General features: G+C 35.8%; 1 protein-coding gene across 2 annotated transcripts in view; it reads left to right on the forward strand.

Annotated features, from left to right (window-relative positions):
• The window catches only part of REDIC1 (regulator of DNA class I crossover intermediates 1), a 91,439-nt gene that overhangs the window by 60,363 nt on the left and 14,930 nt on the right, over window positions 1-16,146 (forward strand). Inside the window, exons 8-11 of one of the 2 annotated variants that reach the window (XR_009617343.3) lie at window positions 249-778; window positions 1,056-1,125; window positions 2,187-2,247; window positions 2,678-2,795. Coding sequence is in view for 1 of the 2 variants with exons in the window: in XM_060657925.3 (XP_060513908.1) it covers window positions 249-778; window positions 1,056-1,125; window positions 2,187-2,247 (661 nt within the window). In the remaining variant the exon portion in view is untranslated. The remainder of the gene's footprint in view (window positions 1-248; window positions 779-1,055; window positions 1,126-2,186; window positions 2,248-2,677; window positions 2,796-16,146) is intronic. The other variant, XM_060657925.3, reaches the window with a different exon arrangement.

Raw genomic sequence — 16,146 nt, forward strand, 5'->3', positions numbered from 1 at the left:
GAACCCATACTAATTTTTCATGATGAAATACTGAACTAAGTGTAGATTAATTTTATACTTACTAAAGCACTAGAAGAATGCATTAGACAAATTTCCACCCAAAGCAATATTTTTTTAATTAAAAAAAATTAAAACATAGTCTAAGTAATTGTTAGTAGCTACTTGATATGTTCTCTAAGAATTTAAGTGCTTCAAAATGAAAATGCCCTATTTTTTTCTTTCTAAATATGTTTTTATGTATCCCAAAGTCCAAGAAATAGGAATTTCCTTACTGGAAGACCTGTTACAGTTATGGGTGAAGATTGTGGAAGCATGAATGAGCAAAGACAAACAGACTTTATTACTGAAAAACAATCAGTACAACCTATTTGGAGAGAAAATAGAAGAGAGGTTTCAAATTTTCTTGAAGACATGAACCAGCCAACAGCCAGCCTTATATCAGAGAATTGTAACTCTTTTATTAGTGAAAATGTGATCAATTTATTAAACGCAGATCAACAGAGGATAAAGAAAACCTTTGACAAGTGTGGTTATGACAGTATGGGAGATAATTGCGCAAACACAAGTTCTGATAAAAATCATTCAGCTGGTCAATGCATTAGAAGTATTTTTACAGATCCAGAGTTGACTTTTAGTTGTTCGACTTTTAATGAAACACATTATCCAGAGAGGTGTCAGCCAAACAAGAAGTATCAGAAAGAGTACAACAATAATGAAAGAAATACTTTTACTATATCTTTTAAGAAGGATTGTTGTATAGCCAGCTCTGAAAATAAAGGTGAGTGTCATACACGAAAAACATAATTTATTGGGGTTTTTTTGTTTTCAGTTTTAGGTGTGTGTGTGTGTGTGTGTGCGCGCGTGCATGCGTGCCCTCGTGTGTGTGTGTGTGTGTGTGTGTGTGTTTAGGAAGCCTTATGAAATTAAAAATAGCATTGTATTACATGACTTTTTGTATCAGTAATTCCCCTCTGTATGGGTCATAAGCTTTAAATTAAAAAACAGAGATGGTCTATGTTAAGGTTTTGGTTCAGTGCATGTTTTTATTTTTAAAGGAAAATTTGAAAGTGATTGCCAAGAGAAGACACCACAGAATGAAATCCAGAAACATCCGGTGAATTATATGTAAGTTTTTAGGTAAATCCAGGGAATACAAATCAGGATCTAGTATGATGCATGTTGAAGGTTTGACCTGATGCAAAATGAGGTAGGCGAATAGCTGTCTGAGAGTGGGTAGACCAGCCTCAAGGAAGGCTTACCACTTACCAGAATCTTGGTAATACCACCCCACTTGAGAGTATGGTGCTCATATTTGCAGTGCAAAAATATCTGGAATGATAGTATTAATTAGATTTGGGAAAACTGACTTACGTATATATAAGAAACTTATATACCCACCATAGTGTCAGTTTATTAATTTATAGTAAGAAATAGAAGAGTCACATGTATAGCAATGCTTCCTTGCATGGTGAGCATATTTCCCAACTTTTGGCAGTTCTTTATGGGAAGATTGCTTGGTTAGTATAAAATCAGAACAAGAGAGTGATAGAATTTAAATATTAATAGCATAAGCAAGCATATTAACAGTTTATGGGACTGTTATTATAGGTAATTAAACAAAAGTTCTAGTTTCAGAAGAGCACAAACTTTTTTTGTAGTGATTATGATGTAGTCAGATTTTGGTCATTGAAAATCATGAACTAGCATATATTTTTATTCTGAAAGTATTTCTTATGGAAACATTTAAAATGTATTTATAAAAAGAGTACATAAATGCTATTTTTATGGGATTGACACAACAAATTAATTAAAATGTAGATTCACGACTTAAAATCAACAAAGTAGCTACTTTGTTGACAGATACTCAAATTTTCAGAAACGTGTGAATAAAAAACATTGTAGGCCTTGAATTTTTGAATGTACTTTATGAAAGTGATTTAGAACATGGTCCTCAAATCTGGCTAAAGGTCCACATAACTTGAAGGGGTGATTTTTTTGAATTAAAAATGCCAAGTTTGATCCACATATAATAAATAAGCTCTTTAGGCTGGAGCTTATGAATCTGTTTTTTGAAAAGCTTCCCTTGTAATTCTGATCTGAAACCAACATTGGGAACAATAATTTAGAACAAGGGTTTTCAGTAGGATTAAAGCACGCTTTAAAAGCATCTTATTTATGATCCTTAGGGGTAATATCTCTTTGGAAGGATTGCATTCTAATCCATCATGGGACTTGGGATTTGGTGAGGTAAAGTACATCTTACATTATTTTTCCAATTAAGTCAGTTGTATTATGTGATAATATAATAATACTGGTTGGCAGTTTACTTTGGTTTAAAGTTTGATTTAAAGTTAGTTTTTATCAAAAAATTTCTTTTTAGGTTAATACTTTTTCTTTGTTTTATTTTTTTTCACTTTGGGGAAATTATAGCTTAGACGTAAAATTACCACCTTTTAAAAAAGTGTAACATGCTTTAAGATAAACCAATCTAGATACTTAAAAAATTCTTCTTATAAGTCCTATAAAATTTTTTCCAAGATGAAAACATCAGGTTTCAGTATCCTATGGTCAGCATAGTTATATGTTTAAGAATACTGAAAGATCTATAAGCACTGGTTATGTAAGTTATAACCACTGGTAATAATAAGGTAATAAGGGTGTGTGATTGTTTCAACAGTCCAGGCTGTGTGCTAGGAGCTTTATGTACTTTACTTCTAATCTCCAAGAGCCCGATCCTGTAAGGTCTTCAATGCAAAAGAGACTCAAGTTCAGAGAGATTAAAGAAATTGTTCAAGGTAACACACTCAAACCAGGATTCAGACTCTTACCTGACTCTGTATTTTCACATATACTAATTGTTTTCTCTTTTTCTATGATGAATATGCATTGAATACATAATAGGTATTCATATAATAGAATTTATTGAGGGTCTCCTATATGCTAGACACTGTTGCAACAGTGGTGAAAAAAAGTTTTTGTTTTCTGAAGCTTACGTTCTTTTATGCACCAGACACTGAAAGGTACAGAGAGGAAAGGGCATGGAACCTATCTTAGGGAAGCTATGGTAGCTAGCCTGAAACAGAAAAAAAGAACCTAGTACATTTAGATATATTGCTCCAATTACAAAGGTTTGTAGAAACTTAGTAAAAGACACTTCTTCTAAGTTTTTTAAAGGAGTTTTATGGTTTCAGTTCTCACATTTAGATCTTTAATCCATTTTGAATTCACTTTTATCTATGGTATACATAAAGTGGCCCAGTTTTCTTCTTTGGCATGTAGCTATCTGGTTTATTGGAAAGACTTTCCCCCATTGTTACTCTTTCTTCCTTTATTGTACATTAATTGACCATATAGATGTGGGTTTATTTCTGGGCTCTCTATCTTATTCCATTGATCTATGTGTCTGTTTTTGTGCCAGTACCATACTGTTTTGAGTCCTGTAGCTTTGTAGTATATCTTGAAATCTGGGATTGTGATACCTTCAGCTTTGTTCTTCTTGACCTTAGCAACATATTTCTGGTTTTGTTTCCTTAGGCAAGGGAAACAAAAGCAAAAATGAACCAAAATACACCCAAATAAAAGGCTTTTGTACAGCAAAAGAAACTACTGACAAAACAAGAATGCAACCTTCTTAATGGGAGAAGATAGTTGTAAATGGTATATCCAATAAGGGGTTATTATCCAAAATATATAAAGAACTCATACGGCTTAACACCAGGAAAGTAAACAATCTGATTTAAAAATGAGCAGAGGACCTAAACAGACATTTCTCCAGAGTAGACAGATACCTAACAAACACATGAAAAGATGCTCAATATCATTAATCATTAGGGAAATGCAAAACAGAACCACAATGAGATGTGATTTCACACCAGTCAGAATGGCCAGTATCAAAAAGATAAGAAATAACAAGTGTTGGCAAGGATGTGGAGAAAAGGAAACCCTTCTTGCAGTGTTGGTAGGAATGTAAATTGGTGAAGCTGCTTTGTAAAACTGTATGGAAGTTCCTTAAACAATTAAAAATAAAAACTCTATACAGTCCTAAATACTGGGTTATTTATCCAAAGAAACCAAAAACACTAATTTGAAAAGATATATGCGCCCCATTGTTTATTGTAGCCAAGATTTGGAAACAACCCAAATGTCCATCAGTAGATGAATGAATAAGAAATTGTGGTACATGTGTGTGTGTGTGTGTGTGTGTCACACACACACACACACACACACACACACACACACACAGTGGAATATTACTCAGCCACAAAAAAGAATGAGATCTTGCCATCTGTGACATGAATGGACCTACAGAGTATTATTATGCTAAGTGAAATAAATCAGAGAAAGACATAGCATATTATTTTACTTATATGTGGAATAAAAAAAATGAACAAAAAACCTGGACTTTTAAATATAGGGAACAAACTGGTATTTGCCAGTGGGGAGGCTAATGAGGGATCGGCGAAATAGGTGAAGAGGATTAAGGGGTAAAACCTTCCACTTAAAAAAAAAAATAAGTCACAGAAATGAAAAGTACAGTATAGGGAATGTAGTCAATCATATTGTAATAATGTATGATGATAGTTGGTAACTACACTTATGGTGAACATTGAGTAATATATAGGATTGTCAAATCAGTGTGTTATACACCTACAACTAATATAATCTTTTATGTCAGTTATACTTCAATAATAAAAAATAAAGATGACGGTTCTAAGTTTCATGGTCAGTCAGAGGAAGATGTGATAGAGGAGAACATTTTTGATTTGGGTGTAAGTTTACCAAATGGACAAACTGCCTTTATCCTATGAAGAAGGAACAATTTAGATAGAAACTAAGAGGTGAGGGAATATAGGTTGTTTTAGAAACTGTAAGTAAGGGGGTGCCTGGGTGGCTCAGTCAGTTAAGCATCTGACTTTGGCCCAGGTCATGATATCACAGTCTGTGAGTTCCAGCCCCGTGTCGGGCTCTGTGCTGACAGTTCAGAGCCTGGAGCCTGCTTTGGATTCTGTGTCTCTTTCTCTGCCCCTCCCCCACTCACGCTGTGTCTCTGTCTCTCAAAAAATGAATAAACGTTAAAAGAAAAAAAGAAACTGTAAGTAAGTTGTTTCATTCTACTTACTGTTATTGCTTCTACTGTAGCATAAATTATAAGGTGGAGGAATGGCAGGAGATAACGCTGGGCATTATAAAGGGCCAGGTCATAAAAGACTTTGTAGGATGTATAACAATTTAATTCCCTATCATCAAACAGCCACTAAAAATTTTTTAGCAGAGGAATATTACAAACATCAGAGTATTAAAAAGTTGAGGAGTGGCAGTGAGGATGGAAACAAGAGCTATCACAAAGAATTAGAAGGTCTAGTTTTGATAGAGCTTGGTGATTAGTTAAGTGAAAAGGGAAAAACTGAAGTCCTGTATTTATGATTTGGGTAAAGGTTGATGGGATGATGCCACCAAGACTGAAAACATGGGAGATGGTTGCAGAAAAGGTTAACTCTCCATCAAATTTTATGTGCCCTCTTTTACAGAATAGAGCTGTTACTGTGAAAGGGCTACCCGGTCAAGGAACACATTTTCTTTAATTTTTTTTTAATATTTGTTTATTTTTTAGAGAGAGCATGAACAAGGGAGAGGCAGAGAGAGAGGGGAGACAGAATCTGAAGCAGGCTCCAGGCTCTGAGCTGTCAGTACAGAGCCTGACATGGGGCTCGAACCCACAAACTGTGAGATCATGACATGAGCCAAAGTCAGATGCTTAGCCAGCTGAGCCACCCAGAAGCCCCAAGGAGCACATTTTCTAATCTTCCATTCAACTAAATTTGGTCATGTGGCGAGATCTCCAAACAGAATGTTATCAGCAGTGATGTGCATCATTTTCATGCACTGTAAAAGGAGGGGATTCTTTCTCCATGTTACCCCTCATGTGATAGCTACATGGTAGTGAAGCCCTAAGGGATGTTTGCAGCCACAAGATGGGAGGGACTGAGTTTCTAAATCACTAGTTGGAAGAAAATTGCTGACCTGAAAAACTCATTTTAGATTATTAAATAAGAATGAAATAATTGTGGGGCACCTGGGTGTCTCAGTCAGATGAGTATCCGGCTTTGGCTCAGGTCATGATCCCACACTTCGTGAGTTCGAGCCCTGCGCTGGGCTCTGTGCTGACAGCTCAGAGCCTGGAACCTGCTTCAGGTTTTGTGTCTCTCTCTCTCTGCCTCTCTCTCTCTATTTCTCTCTCAAAATAAATAAACATTAAAAAAAGAATAATATATATTCGCTCGAAGAAGGAATTATCAGCAGGTTAAAATACTTACAAAAAACAAAAAACCTCTTTTTGACTATATCTATGACAGGTTAAATGTGGCTAGAGCAAGTTGGAAAAGAAAATAAGCCCATTAGGGTAGAGCCTGCAGGGAATCAAGTACTATAAGGAGGTCTTTGGATAGACTAGACATGGGGCTTATAATTTGTGACTCATGGACAGGGCTAAAGGTGTAGTGAAACTTTGGCTAAAATCTTAAATTCTACAAGAGCGACCAAGGCAGGAGTCAGCACAGGAAAGGAAGAAGGAAGGAGTAGGCGCAGAAGAAAGGCAGGGCTGTGCCTTCCCACTGGCTGGGTAAAATCAAAACAGTTAGTTCCTACTGAGGCAGAATTAAGACAGAGAAGCAAACAAAAATCCATCTTGGATGGCAGATTGTAGGGAATGGAGAAGAAGTGGTGTTCCCAAGATCCTTTTGTTGGATGTGGAAGGGAATAGGAGAGAACAGGGTCTTGGAGGAGTATAAAAATAATTTTTAAATTAAGATTTAATTACATATAATGATTTGTTAGTTTCAGGTATACATCATGATTTGATGTATAAAATGTGAAATGATCACCAAAATAAGTCTAGTTAACATCCATTACCATACCACAGTAAAAATTTTGTTTTTTCTGGGGCACCAGGGTGGTTCAGTTGGTTAAACTTCTGGCTTCCGCTCAGGTCATGATCTCACAGTTCATGAGTCCAAGCCCCGCATCAGGGTCTGCACTAACAGTGCAGTGCCTGTTTCAGATTCTCTGCCTCTCTCTCTCTCTCTCTCTCTCTCTCTCTCTGCCCCTCCAGCCCTCTCTCCAAAATAAATAAACATTTTTTAAAAAATTGTTTTTTCTTATGAGAACTTTTAAGATGTCTTAGCAACTTTTAAATGTACTATATAGTTTTACTAATTATAATCACCAGGTTGTACATTACATCCCCAGGGCTTATTTATTTTATAAGTGGAAATTGTATCTTTTGACAGCCTTCATCCATCCTTTTTGCCCATACCCAGTCCCACCTCTGAAACCACCAGTCTGTTCTCTGAATCTATACTTTGTTTTGTTTTTTAATTAGGCTCCATGCTCAGTGTGGAGACCAACATGGGGCTTGAACTCATAACCCTGAGATCAAGACCTGAGCTGAGATCAAGAGTCAGATACGTAACCAAAGAGCAGCCCCAGGCCCCTCTCTTTGAGTTTGTATTTTAATTTTTTTTCACATTGCACGTTATAAGTGAGACCATATGGTATTAGTTTTTCTCTAACTTATTTCATTCTTCATGATACCCTCAAGTTCCATCCCTGTTGCAAATGGCAGGATTTTCTTCTTTAATATGGCTGAATAATACTCCTTTGCAGATGTATACCACATCTTCTTTATCCATTCAAACATCTATGGACACTTAGTTCATTTGCATGTCTTAGCTATGGTAAATAATGGCAATGAGCAAGGGAGTGAGGACAATCACTTTGAGTTAGTGTTTACATTTCCTTTAGAAAAATTACTAGAAGTGGATTTGCTGGATCCCATGGTAGTTCTGTTTTTCTTTTTTGAGGATGCTCTATACTGTCTGACATAGCAGCTGACTAATCTACATTCCCACCAACAGTACACAAGGCTTCCTTTTCTCCACATCCTTGCCAATACTTGTTAGTTCTTGTTTTTTTGGTATTAGCCATTTTAACAAGTGTGAGGTGCTGTCTCATTGTGGTTTTGATTTGCGTTTTCTTGATGATTCATGGTATTGAGCACCCTTTTCATGTACCTGTTGGCCATCTGTAGGTCATCTTTGGAAAAAAAGTCTGTTCAGTTCCTCTGCCTATTGTTTAATTAGATTGTTTTTTTGTTTTTGTTTTTGGTTTTGTTTTTTTTTGAGATTTAGGAGTTATTTACATATTTTGGATATTAACCCCTTATTAGATAAATGGTTTACAAATATTTTCTTCCATTCTGTAGGTTGCCTTTTCATTTTGTTTTTGGTTTCCTTTGCTGTGCAGAAGTTTTTTTTAGTTTGATGTAGCCTCACTTGTTTAGTTTTGCTTTAATTACCTTTGTTTTTGGTGTCAAATCCAAAAAATCATTGCCAAGATCAATGTCAAGGAACTTATCTCCTAGGTTTTCTTCTAGCAACTTTATGGTTGCAGGCCTTATGTTCAAGTCTTTATTCCATTTTGAGTTAATTTTTGTGTATGGTGTAATATAGGAGTCCATTTTCATTCTTTTGCATTTAGCTATCCAGTTTTCCAGCACCATTTATTGAAGAGACTGTCCTTTCCCTACAGTACATTCTTGGCTCCTTTGTTGTAAATTAGTTGGCCATTATATATGTATTTACTTCTCTGATTTCTCTTATGTTCTCTGGGTCTATGCCTATTTTATGCCAGTACCATACTGTGTTGATTACCATAGCTTTTTAATAGTGTTTGAAATTAGGAAGTGTGATGCTTCTAGCTTTGTTCTTTTCCTCAAGCTTTGGTTATTTAGGGTCTTTTGTGGTTCCTTACATCTTTTAGAATTATTTGTTCTACTTCTATGAAAAGTACCTTGGAATTTTGGTAGAGATTGCATTGGATCTGCTTTGGGTAGTATGGGCATTTTAACAAGATAAATTCTTACAATCGTGAACATGGATTATCTTTGTGTCTTTTCTTTCTTTTTTTCAGTGTGTCTTCTGTTCACCAATGTCTTACAGTTTTCTGTGTACAGATCTTTCACCTCTGTGATTAAATATATTTTTAGGTATGTTATCCTTTTTGATGCAGTTGTAAATGGGATCGTTTCTTTAATTTCTCATTCTGATAGTTCATTATTAGTGTACAGAAATGAAGTTGATTTTATATGTTATGTATCCTGCAACTTTACTAAATTTATTATTTCTAACAGTTTCTTGGTGGAATGTTTAGTGTGTTCTATATGTAGTACCCTTTTATCTGCAAACGAAGATAATTTTCATTGTTCTTTTCTGTTTTGTATGCTTTTTATTTATTTTTCTTGCCTGATTGCTCTAACTAGGACTTTTAGTGTTATGTTGAATAAAAGTGGTGAGTGTAGACATCCTTGTGTTGTTCCTGATCATGGAGGAAAAACTTAAGCACTGTTGAGTAGGATGTTAGCTACAGGTTTAACATATATGGCTTTTATTCTGTTGAGGTGTGTTCCTTCTATACTCATTTGTTGCGAGTTTTAATCATGAATGAGTGTCAAATATTGACAAATACTTTTTCTGCATCTTTTGAAATGATCATATGATTTTTATACTTTAGTGTTGAACCATCTTTACATTCCTGGAATGAATCTCACTTGATCATTGTGTATAATCCTTTTAATGTATTGTTAAATTCAGTTTGCTAATATTTTTCAGGATTTTTAAATATATGTTGCATTAGGGATAGTGTGCTGTAATTTCTTTACTTGTGTTCTTTTCTGTTTTTGGTATCAGGTAATATTCATACATTGAGTTTGGAAGTGTTCCTTTCTCTATTTTTTTTTTTTTTTTTGAAGATTTTTAAGAAGGATTTGTAGTAATTTTTTAAAAGTTTGTTAGTTTGATAGAATTCACCAGTGAAGCCATTAGTCCTGGACTTTTGCTTATTGGGAAGTTTTTGATTACTGATTCATTCTCTTTACTAGTAACTGGTGCTATTCATATTTTCGATTTCTTAATGAATCAATTTTGGTAGGTTGCATCTTTTAGGAATTTTATTAATTTCTTCTGGGTCATTCAGTTTGTTGATTTATCATTGTTTGTAGTAGTCTCTTATGATCTTTTGTGTTTCTCTGTTATCAGTTGTAACATCTCTTTAATTTCTGATTTTGAGTCCTTTCTCTTTTTTCCCCTGTTGAGTCTGGCTGAACAGTTCATCGTTTTTTTTTTTTTTGTTTTTTTTTTTTTTATCTTTTCAAACAACCAACTCTCAGTTTCATTAATCTTTTGTATTGTCTTTTTAGTTTCTAATTCATTTATTTCTACTCTGATCTTTGTTATTTACTTTCTTCTACTAACTGTAGGTTCAGTGTGTTAGTTCCCTGAGATATAAAGTTAGGTTGTTTGAGATCTTTCTTGTTTCTTAAGGTAGGTGTTTATCACCACAAACTTCCCACTTAGATCTGTTTTTGCTGCATCCCAAAAGTTTTGGTATTTTGTATTTCCATTTTTATTTGTGTCAAGATATTTAAAATTTTTTAAATTATTTTTTCATCCATTGGTTGTTTAGGAGCATGTTGTCTAATCTCCATGTATTTGTCAATTTCCCAGTTTCCTCCTTGTAAATTTTCATATCATTACGGTTTCAAAACATGCTTGATGTGGTTTCAATCTTAGTAAACTTAATAAGACTTGTTGTGTGGCCTAATATACAGTCTGTCATGGAAAATATTTAGTATGTGCTTGAAAATAATGTGTACACTATTGTTTTTGGATGAAATGCTTTGTATATGTCTGTTTAGTACATCTGATGTAAAGTGTCATTTAAGGCCAGTGTTTCCTTATTGATTTTCTGTCTGGAGGATCTGTCAGTTGATGAACATGGGGTATTAAAGTCCCCTACAATTATATATTTAGCTACTCCTATGTTGGGTACATACATATTTTCAAAAGTTGTATTTTCTTCTTGGATTCACCCTGTTTCATTATACTATGACCCTCTTTGCCTCTTACAATAGTCTTGTTTTAAAGTCTATTTTGTCTGATATATGTGTATCTATTCCAGTTTTCTTTTGGTTTCCATTTTCATGAAATGTCTTTTTTCCATCATTTCACTTTCAGTATGTGTGTGTGTGTCCTTATGTGTGAAATGAGTCTCTCAAAGGCAGCATATACATGGGTCTTTTTTTTTTTTTTTTTTTTTTTAATCCACTTGGTCACTCTGTCTCTTTTGATTGGAGAAATTTAGTCCATTTATATTTGTCATTATTGATAGACATGGGTTTATTGCCATTTTACTCATGTTTTGGTTGGTTTATAATTCCTTTGTTTCTTCTCTTGCTCTGTTCCTTTGTAATTTAATGATTTTTCCATTGTGTTATGCTTAGTTTCTTTTATTTTCATGTCTTGTTTATTTACTATAGGCTTTTGCTTTGTGGTTACCATGAGGGTTATATAAAACAACTTCTGATAATGGTCCATTTTAAGCTGATAAAAACTTAAGTTCAAATGCATTTTTAAGCTCTACAGTTTTACTAACCCCCCAACATTTTATGTTTTTGATGTCACAACTTCTTTTCATCTTATGTATTTATTAACAAATTATCGTAGTTGTTGTTTTTACTACTTTTGTCTTTAACCTTCATACTAGCTTTATTAACTTTTCAATATTAGCCTTTACAATATTTTTTGAAATTTAATATATTTTTACCTTTACTAGTAAAATTTATACCTTCATATGTTTTCCTGTTATTAATTGATAACTTTTATTTCAGCTTAAGGAAATCCCTTTAACATTTTTTATAAAGCCAAGTCTAGTGGAGATGAACTCCTTTAGCTTTTGCTTATCTCTCCTTCTATTCTGAAGGACACCTTTACTGGGTAGAATATTCTTGGTTGATAGTTTTTTTCTTTGAATATATTGTGCCTCTCCCTTCTGGCCTGCAGAGTTTCTCCTGAAAAGTCTGATGATGGTTTTATGGGGTTTTCCTGTATGTAACAAGTTGTTTTTCTTTTGCTGCTTTTAAAATTCTCTTCTTGTCTTTATCTTTGATCACTTAATTATGTATCTTGATGTGGGTCTCTTTGGGTTCAGCTTATTTGGAACTCCAAGTTCTTCCTGGCTCTGGATGTCTGTTTCATTCCCCAAGTTAGGGAAGTTGACGGCCATAATTTCTTCAAATAAGTTTTCTGTCCCTGTGTCCTTATTTTTCTTTTGGAGCTCCTATTATATAAATATTGGTTTATTTTATATTGTTCCCAAATCCCTTATACTATTTACACTTTTTTAATTCCTTTTTGTTGTTGCTCCTCTGAGTTGATAAATTCCACTGACCTGTCTTTGAATTCCTTATCCTTTGGCTTCATCAAGTTTTCTATTCCTTTTATTACATTTTTCAGTTATTGTATTCCTTAGCTCTGTGATTTCTGTTTGGTAATTTCTTATATTTTCTATTTCTTTGTTGAAATTCTTAGTTCTTGCATTGTGCTTCTGACCTCAGGGAGAGCATTTTTATGATTGTTATTTTGAACTCTTACCAGATAAATCACTTATCTTCATTTCACTGATGGGTTTTTCTGAAGTTTTTTCTTTTTTTTCTTTTGTTTAGAATATACTGTTCTGTGTCTTCAAATGCTTTGACTTTGTTGGTTTCTGTGTGTTAGATAAAACAGACACTTCTAGTCTCGAAGGTAGGGCCTTGATTGCGAAATAAAATCTGTTTCAATCCTGCCCTATCTCTTTGTTGTCTCTCAAACCTTTGTGATTTTCCAAGTAGTCTGCTTTATTTTTAGTAGCTCCCAGTAGTTGAGTGTATGCCAAAACCTGCCAGTGTCCCACTGGGAAGGATCTCAGTCAGTAACCAGGTTGTTTGATTGGAAGCCACACCCTCAGGTGGGATTTTTTAAAGTATGCAAATTTACCTCTTTGATGGTAAGACTTGGAGGTGAGCATCTGTCTGTTCCCTCTGCTCTGAGCCCTGATGTGATAGCCAGTTAGGAAGTGTTTCTCTGTTTGCTGTAATCCTGTTGGATCTGTGAACCTAAACCCTGCTCTCCAGCAGAGCCAGCCTATCAAAGGATGTGTCCTCTGGGCAGCAGCCACAAAAGCCAGGATGCTGGGTGTTTATACAAGTTCCTTTCTTGGTGACACCAGCAATGTGGGGCATGGCAGAGGGAGAGTGTGAAGATGGTACCTGCTGGCCTCTACGGTATCTGGAGATGATTGCAGGTGGCCCCTAGATGTGTGTTTAATTACAAGCTTGCCCCTCTGGTTACAGGTGTTAATATAAGCTAATAGGCCTCTTCCACAGAAAGAATAGGTGTTTTGGTCTGCCTCATCATTAGTCCCTGGATAGGTAGCTGGTTAAGAACTCTTTGTTACAGTCCTGTGGGACCTACGAGAGCTCTGGGGGTTACCAGAGCTGATGATCAAAGGACATCCCCTGGGCAGCAGCTGCAAAAACTGGGGCTCTACGTGTGCATTGGCATTGTTTTCCGGCAGTACCTGGAAAATGGAAAATGGCAGAAGGAGAGTGTGAAGGTGGTTCCTGCTGAGCTCTGCAGTCTTGGGAGAATATTTCAGTAGGCCTGTAAATGTGTGTTACTTAGAATCCTGCCCCTCAGGCTGAAGATTTAAGATAATTAGATAAGCCTCTTTCATAGAAAGATTGGGGTTGCATTTCATTCTGCTTTCTCTCACTCCTGTCCCCTGCCGGGGTAGCTGTTTCAGAACTCTTTTTCTGTTCGTTACAGTCCTATGGGACCTACAAATGCAAGGTCTGAGCCTGGAACCTGTTGCCTGCCAGAGCTAAGTAATCAAGGGTGTCCCCTGGGCAGCAGCCACAAAACCCAGGGCACCAGACATGTGCACGGTCTCCTTATTGGGAGATACTAGTTACCTGGAGTGGGTCAGAGGGTGAGCACAAAGATAGCACCCAGTCTCTGATGTCTCTGGAAAGGATTAAAGTTGGTCCTTTAATGTGAGTTTAATTAGAAGCCCCAGGCTGCAGATATAATGATCATAGGCTTCTTTTGCAAAACACTTGGGTACTTCAGTGGGCTGCCTCATTTCTAGACCCTGAGTTGTAGCTACAGGGAGCCTGTGTGAGTCCCTTAAGAACTGTTGCTCAGTTTTCCATAGCCTTGTTATTCTCATAGACACAAGTCCCATTGGCATACAGAACTTGATGTTTTGTTGTTGTTGTCTGTCAGGTGCAGGTCTTAAAAGGTAAGGTATTAGTTGTAGGGTTCAAAGCACTTGCTCTTCAGGGAGAATTTTAGAGTTGTGGGTTCCCTCTGAATTGTGGGTTGCTATCAGCCCGTGGCAGGATTTGTGGTGAAATTGTGCCTCAGCCTCTCCAACTTTTTTTTTTAAGTTTTTTTTTTGTTTTGTTTTGTTTTAGTTTTTTTTGTTTGTTTGTTTGTTTGTTTGTTTGTTTTAATACTCTGTCCACCCAGCATGGGGCTCAAATTTATGACCCTGAGATCAAGAGTCACACGCTCTGGTGACTGAGTCAGCCAGGACCCCACAACTTGTTTCCATGTGGATTTTTTCACATTCACCCATTGTGAAGGAGTCTTTTAACTAGTTTTTGGGTTTTTTTCAGAGGAAATTGTTCTGTATGTAGCTGTAGATTTGGTGTGTTTGTGGGAGGAGGTGAGTTAAGCATTCTTCTCCATTGCCACCTTGAACTAGTACCAATTCTAAAGGAGTAAGGTTTGGGGTGTCTGAGTGGCTCAGTCGGTTGAATGTCCAACTTCGACTGAGGTCATGATCTCACACTCATGGGTTCTAGCCCCATGTCAGGGCTCTGTGCTGATAGCTCAGAGCCTGGAGCCTTGCTTCAGATTCTGTGTCTCCCTCTCTCTCTGCCCCTCCCACACTCGCACTCTGTCTCTCTCTCTCTCAAAATAAATAACACATAATAATTTTTCTTTTAAATAAAGGAGTAAGGTTTAAATATGACTGTTAAAAATAGGAAGGTAATCACTTGAGAGATGGAGACACATGGAAGAATTTCAGAATTTACAGAATTTGCCATGTCACACCAGGAAACCTGATGAAGTGGAGAAAAAATGCTTAACCAACTGAGCCATCCAGGTGCCCCAAGAAGCTGATTTCTTAAAAATCAAGATTCAAAGAATATTAAATTGGAGAGAGAAACATGTAGAATATAATCAAATTTTGAAAATAAAAAGATAGCAGAAGATATACATAAAATATATAGTGTCAGAGTAAAGACAGTATAAATTCAATAGAAAATTAATTCTAAAACAGAAGAAGAGGCAATACTGAGTTACTGATCCATACCAATTATGAAATCCAGCTTGGCAGGCATTGTGAAGTCTTGCTCGCCTGGATTATGGGGGGAAATTCTTTGAACAATTTAGTTTTTTTCTCTTTGGAATGATCTTTTCTGTCATTTATCCTCTATAAACAGATCTGAGGTGGCTATTGGTATTATGTGCTTGCCTTGGTGTATATATAACCTTCTCAGCTTGTGTGTGGTGCAAGTCTGGGGCTTGCGTGCTATTTAAGAGTTGAACATATAATACTTTCTAAATGATTGAGTAGTGGGATTAGAGAAAAGGCTCTACTGCATAAAGTTATTCAGGAACCTGAGCTGGTGGGGACTTTGCTGTCATTAACTGGCGGTTTCCATGTTTATAAATGTATGTTCACATCAGATGGCAGAAGGGAAAGAGAAGTGGGAGGTTTTAGGGAAAATTTTTATGGGTGAGGGGTAGCAGTGGCATATACCACTTTTGCTTATGACCAGAATTCAAATCACATGTCCAAACAGACTTCAAAGGAGGCTAGGAAATGTACTCTAGCTCTGTGCCTAAGAGAAGAGGGAAACAATTTGGTAAGCAGCTTTCTCCTTTATCCAATCTCCTTTATCTTACTTAAAACACTTTATCCTACCAACAGAGAATGTATATTTTTTTGTAAGTCCATGATACACTTGCAAATATAATTCATGTAGTGAGCCGTAAAGAAAGTTTAAGAGATTTGTCTAAGGAGAGATTCATAGTCACATTTTCTAATAATTCATTAAGTTAGAAATCAACAACAAAAACAACAACAGAAGATGCTTAACCTCCCGTACTTTCTTGGAAATTAAGAAACATTCTGTTTTTTAGTGAGAAAAAGACTAAAAGAAAAAAAAAGTGAAAATAAGAAATTACATAGAAATTG

The sequence above is a fragment of the Panthera onca genome, chromosome B4, assembly GCF_046562875.1.
Source record: "Panthera onca isolate mPanOnc1 chromosome B4, mPanOnc1 haplotype 2, whole genome shotgun sequence".
Lineage (NCBI taxonomy): Eukaryota > Metazoa > Chordata > Mammalia > Carnivora > Felidae > Panthera > Panthera onca.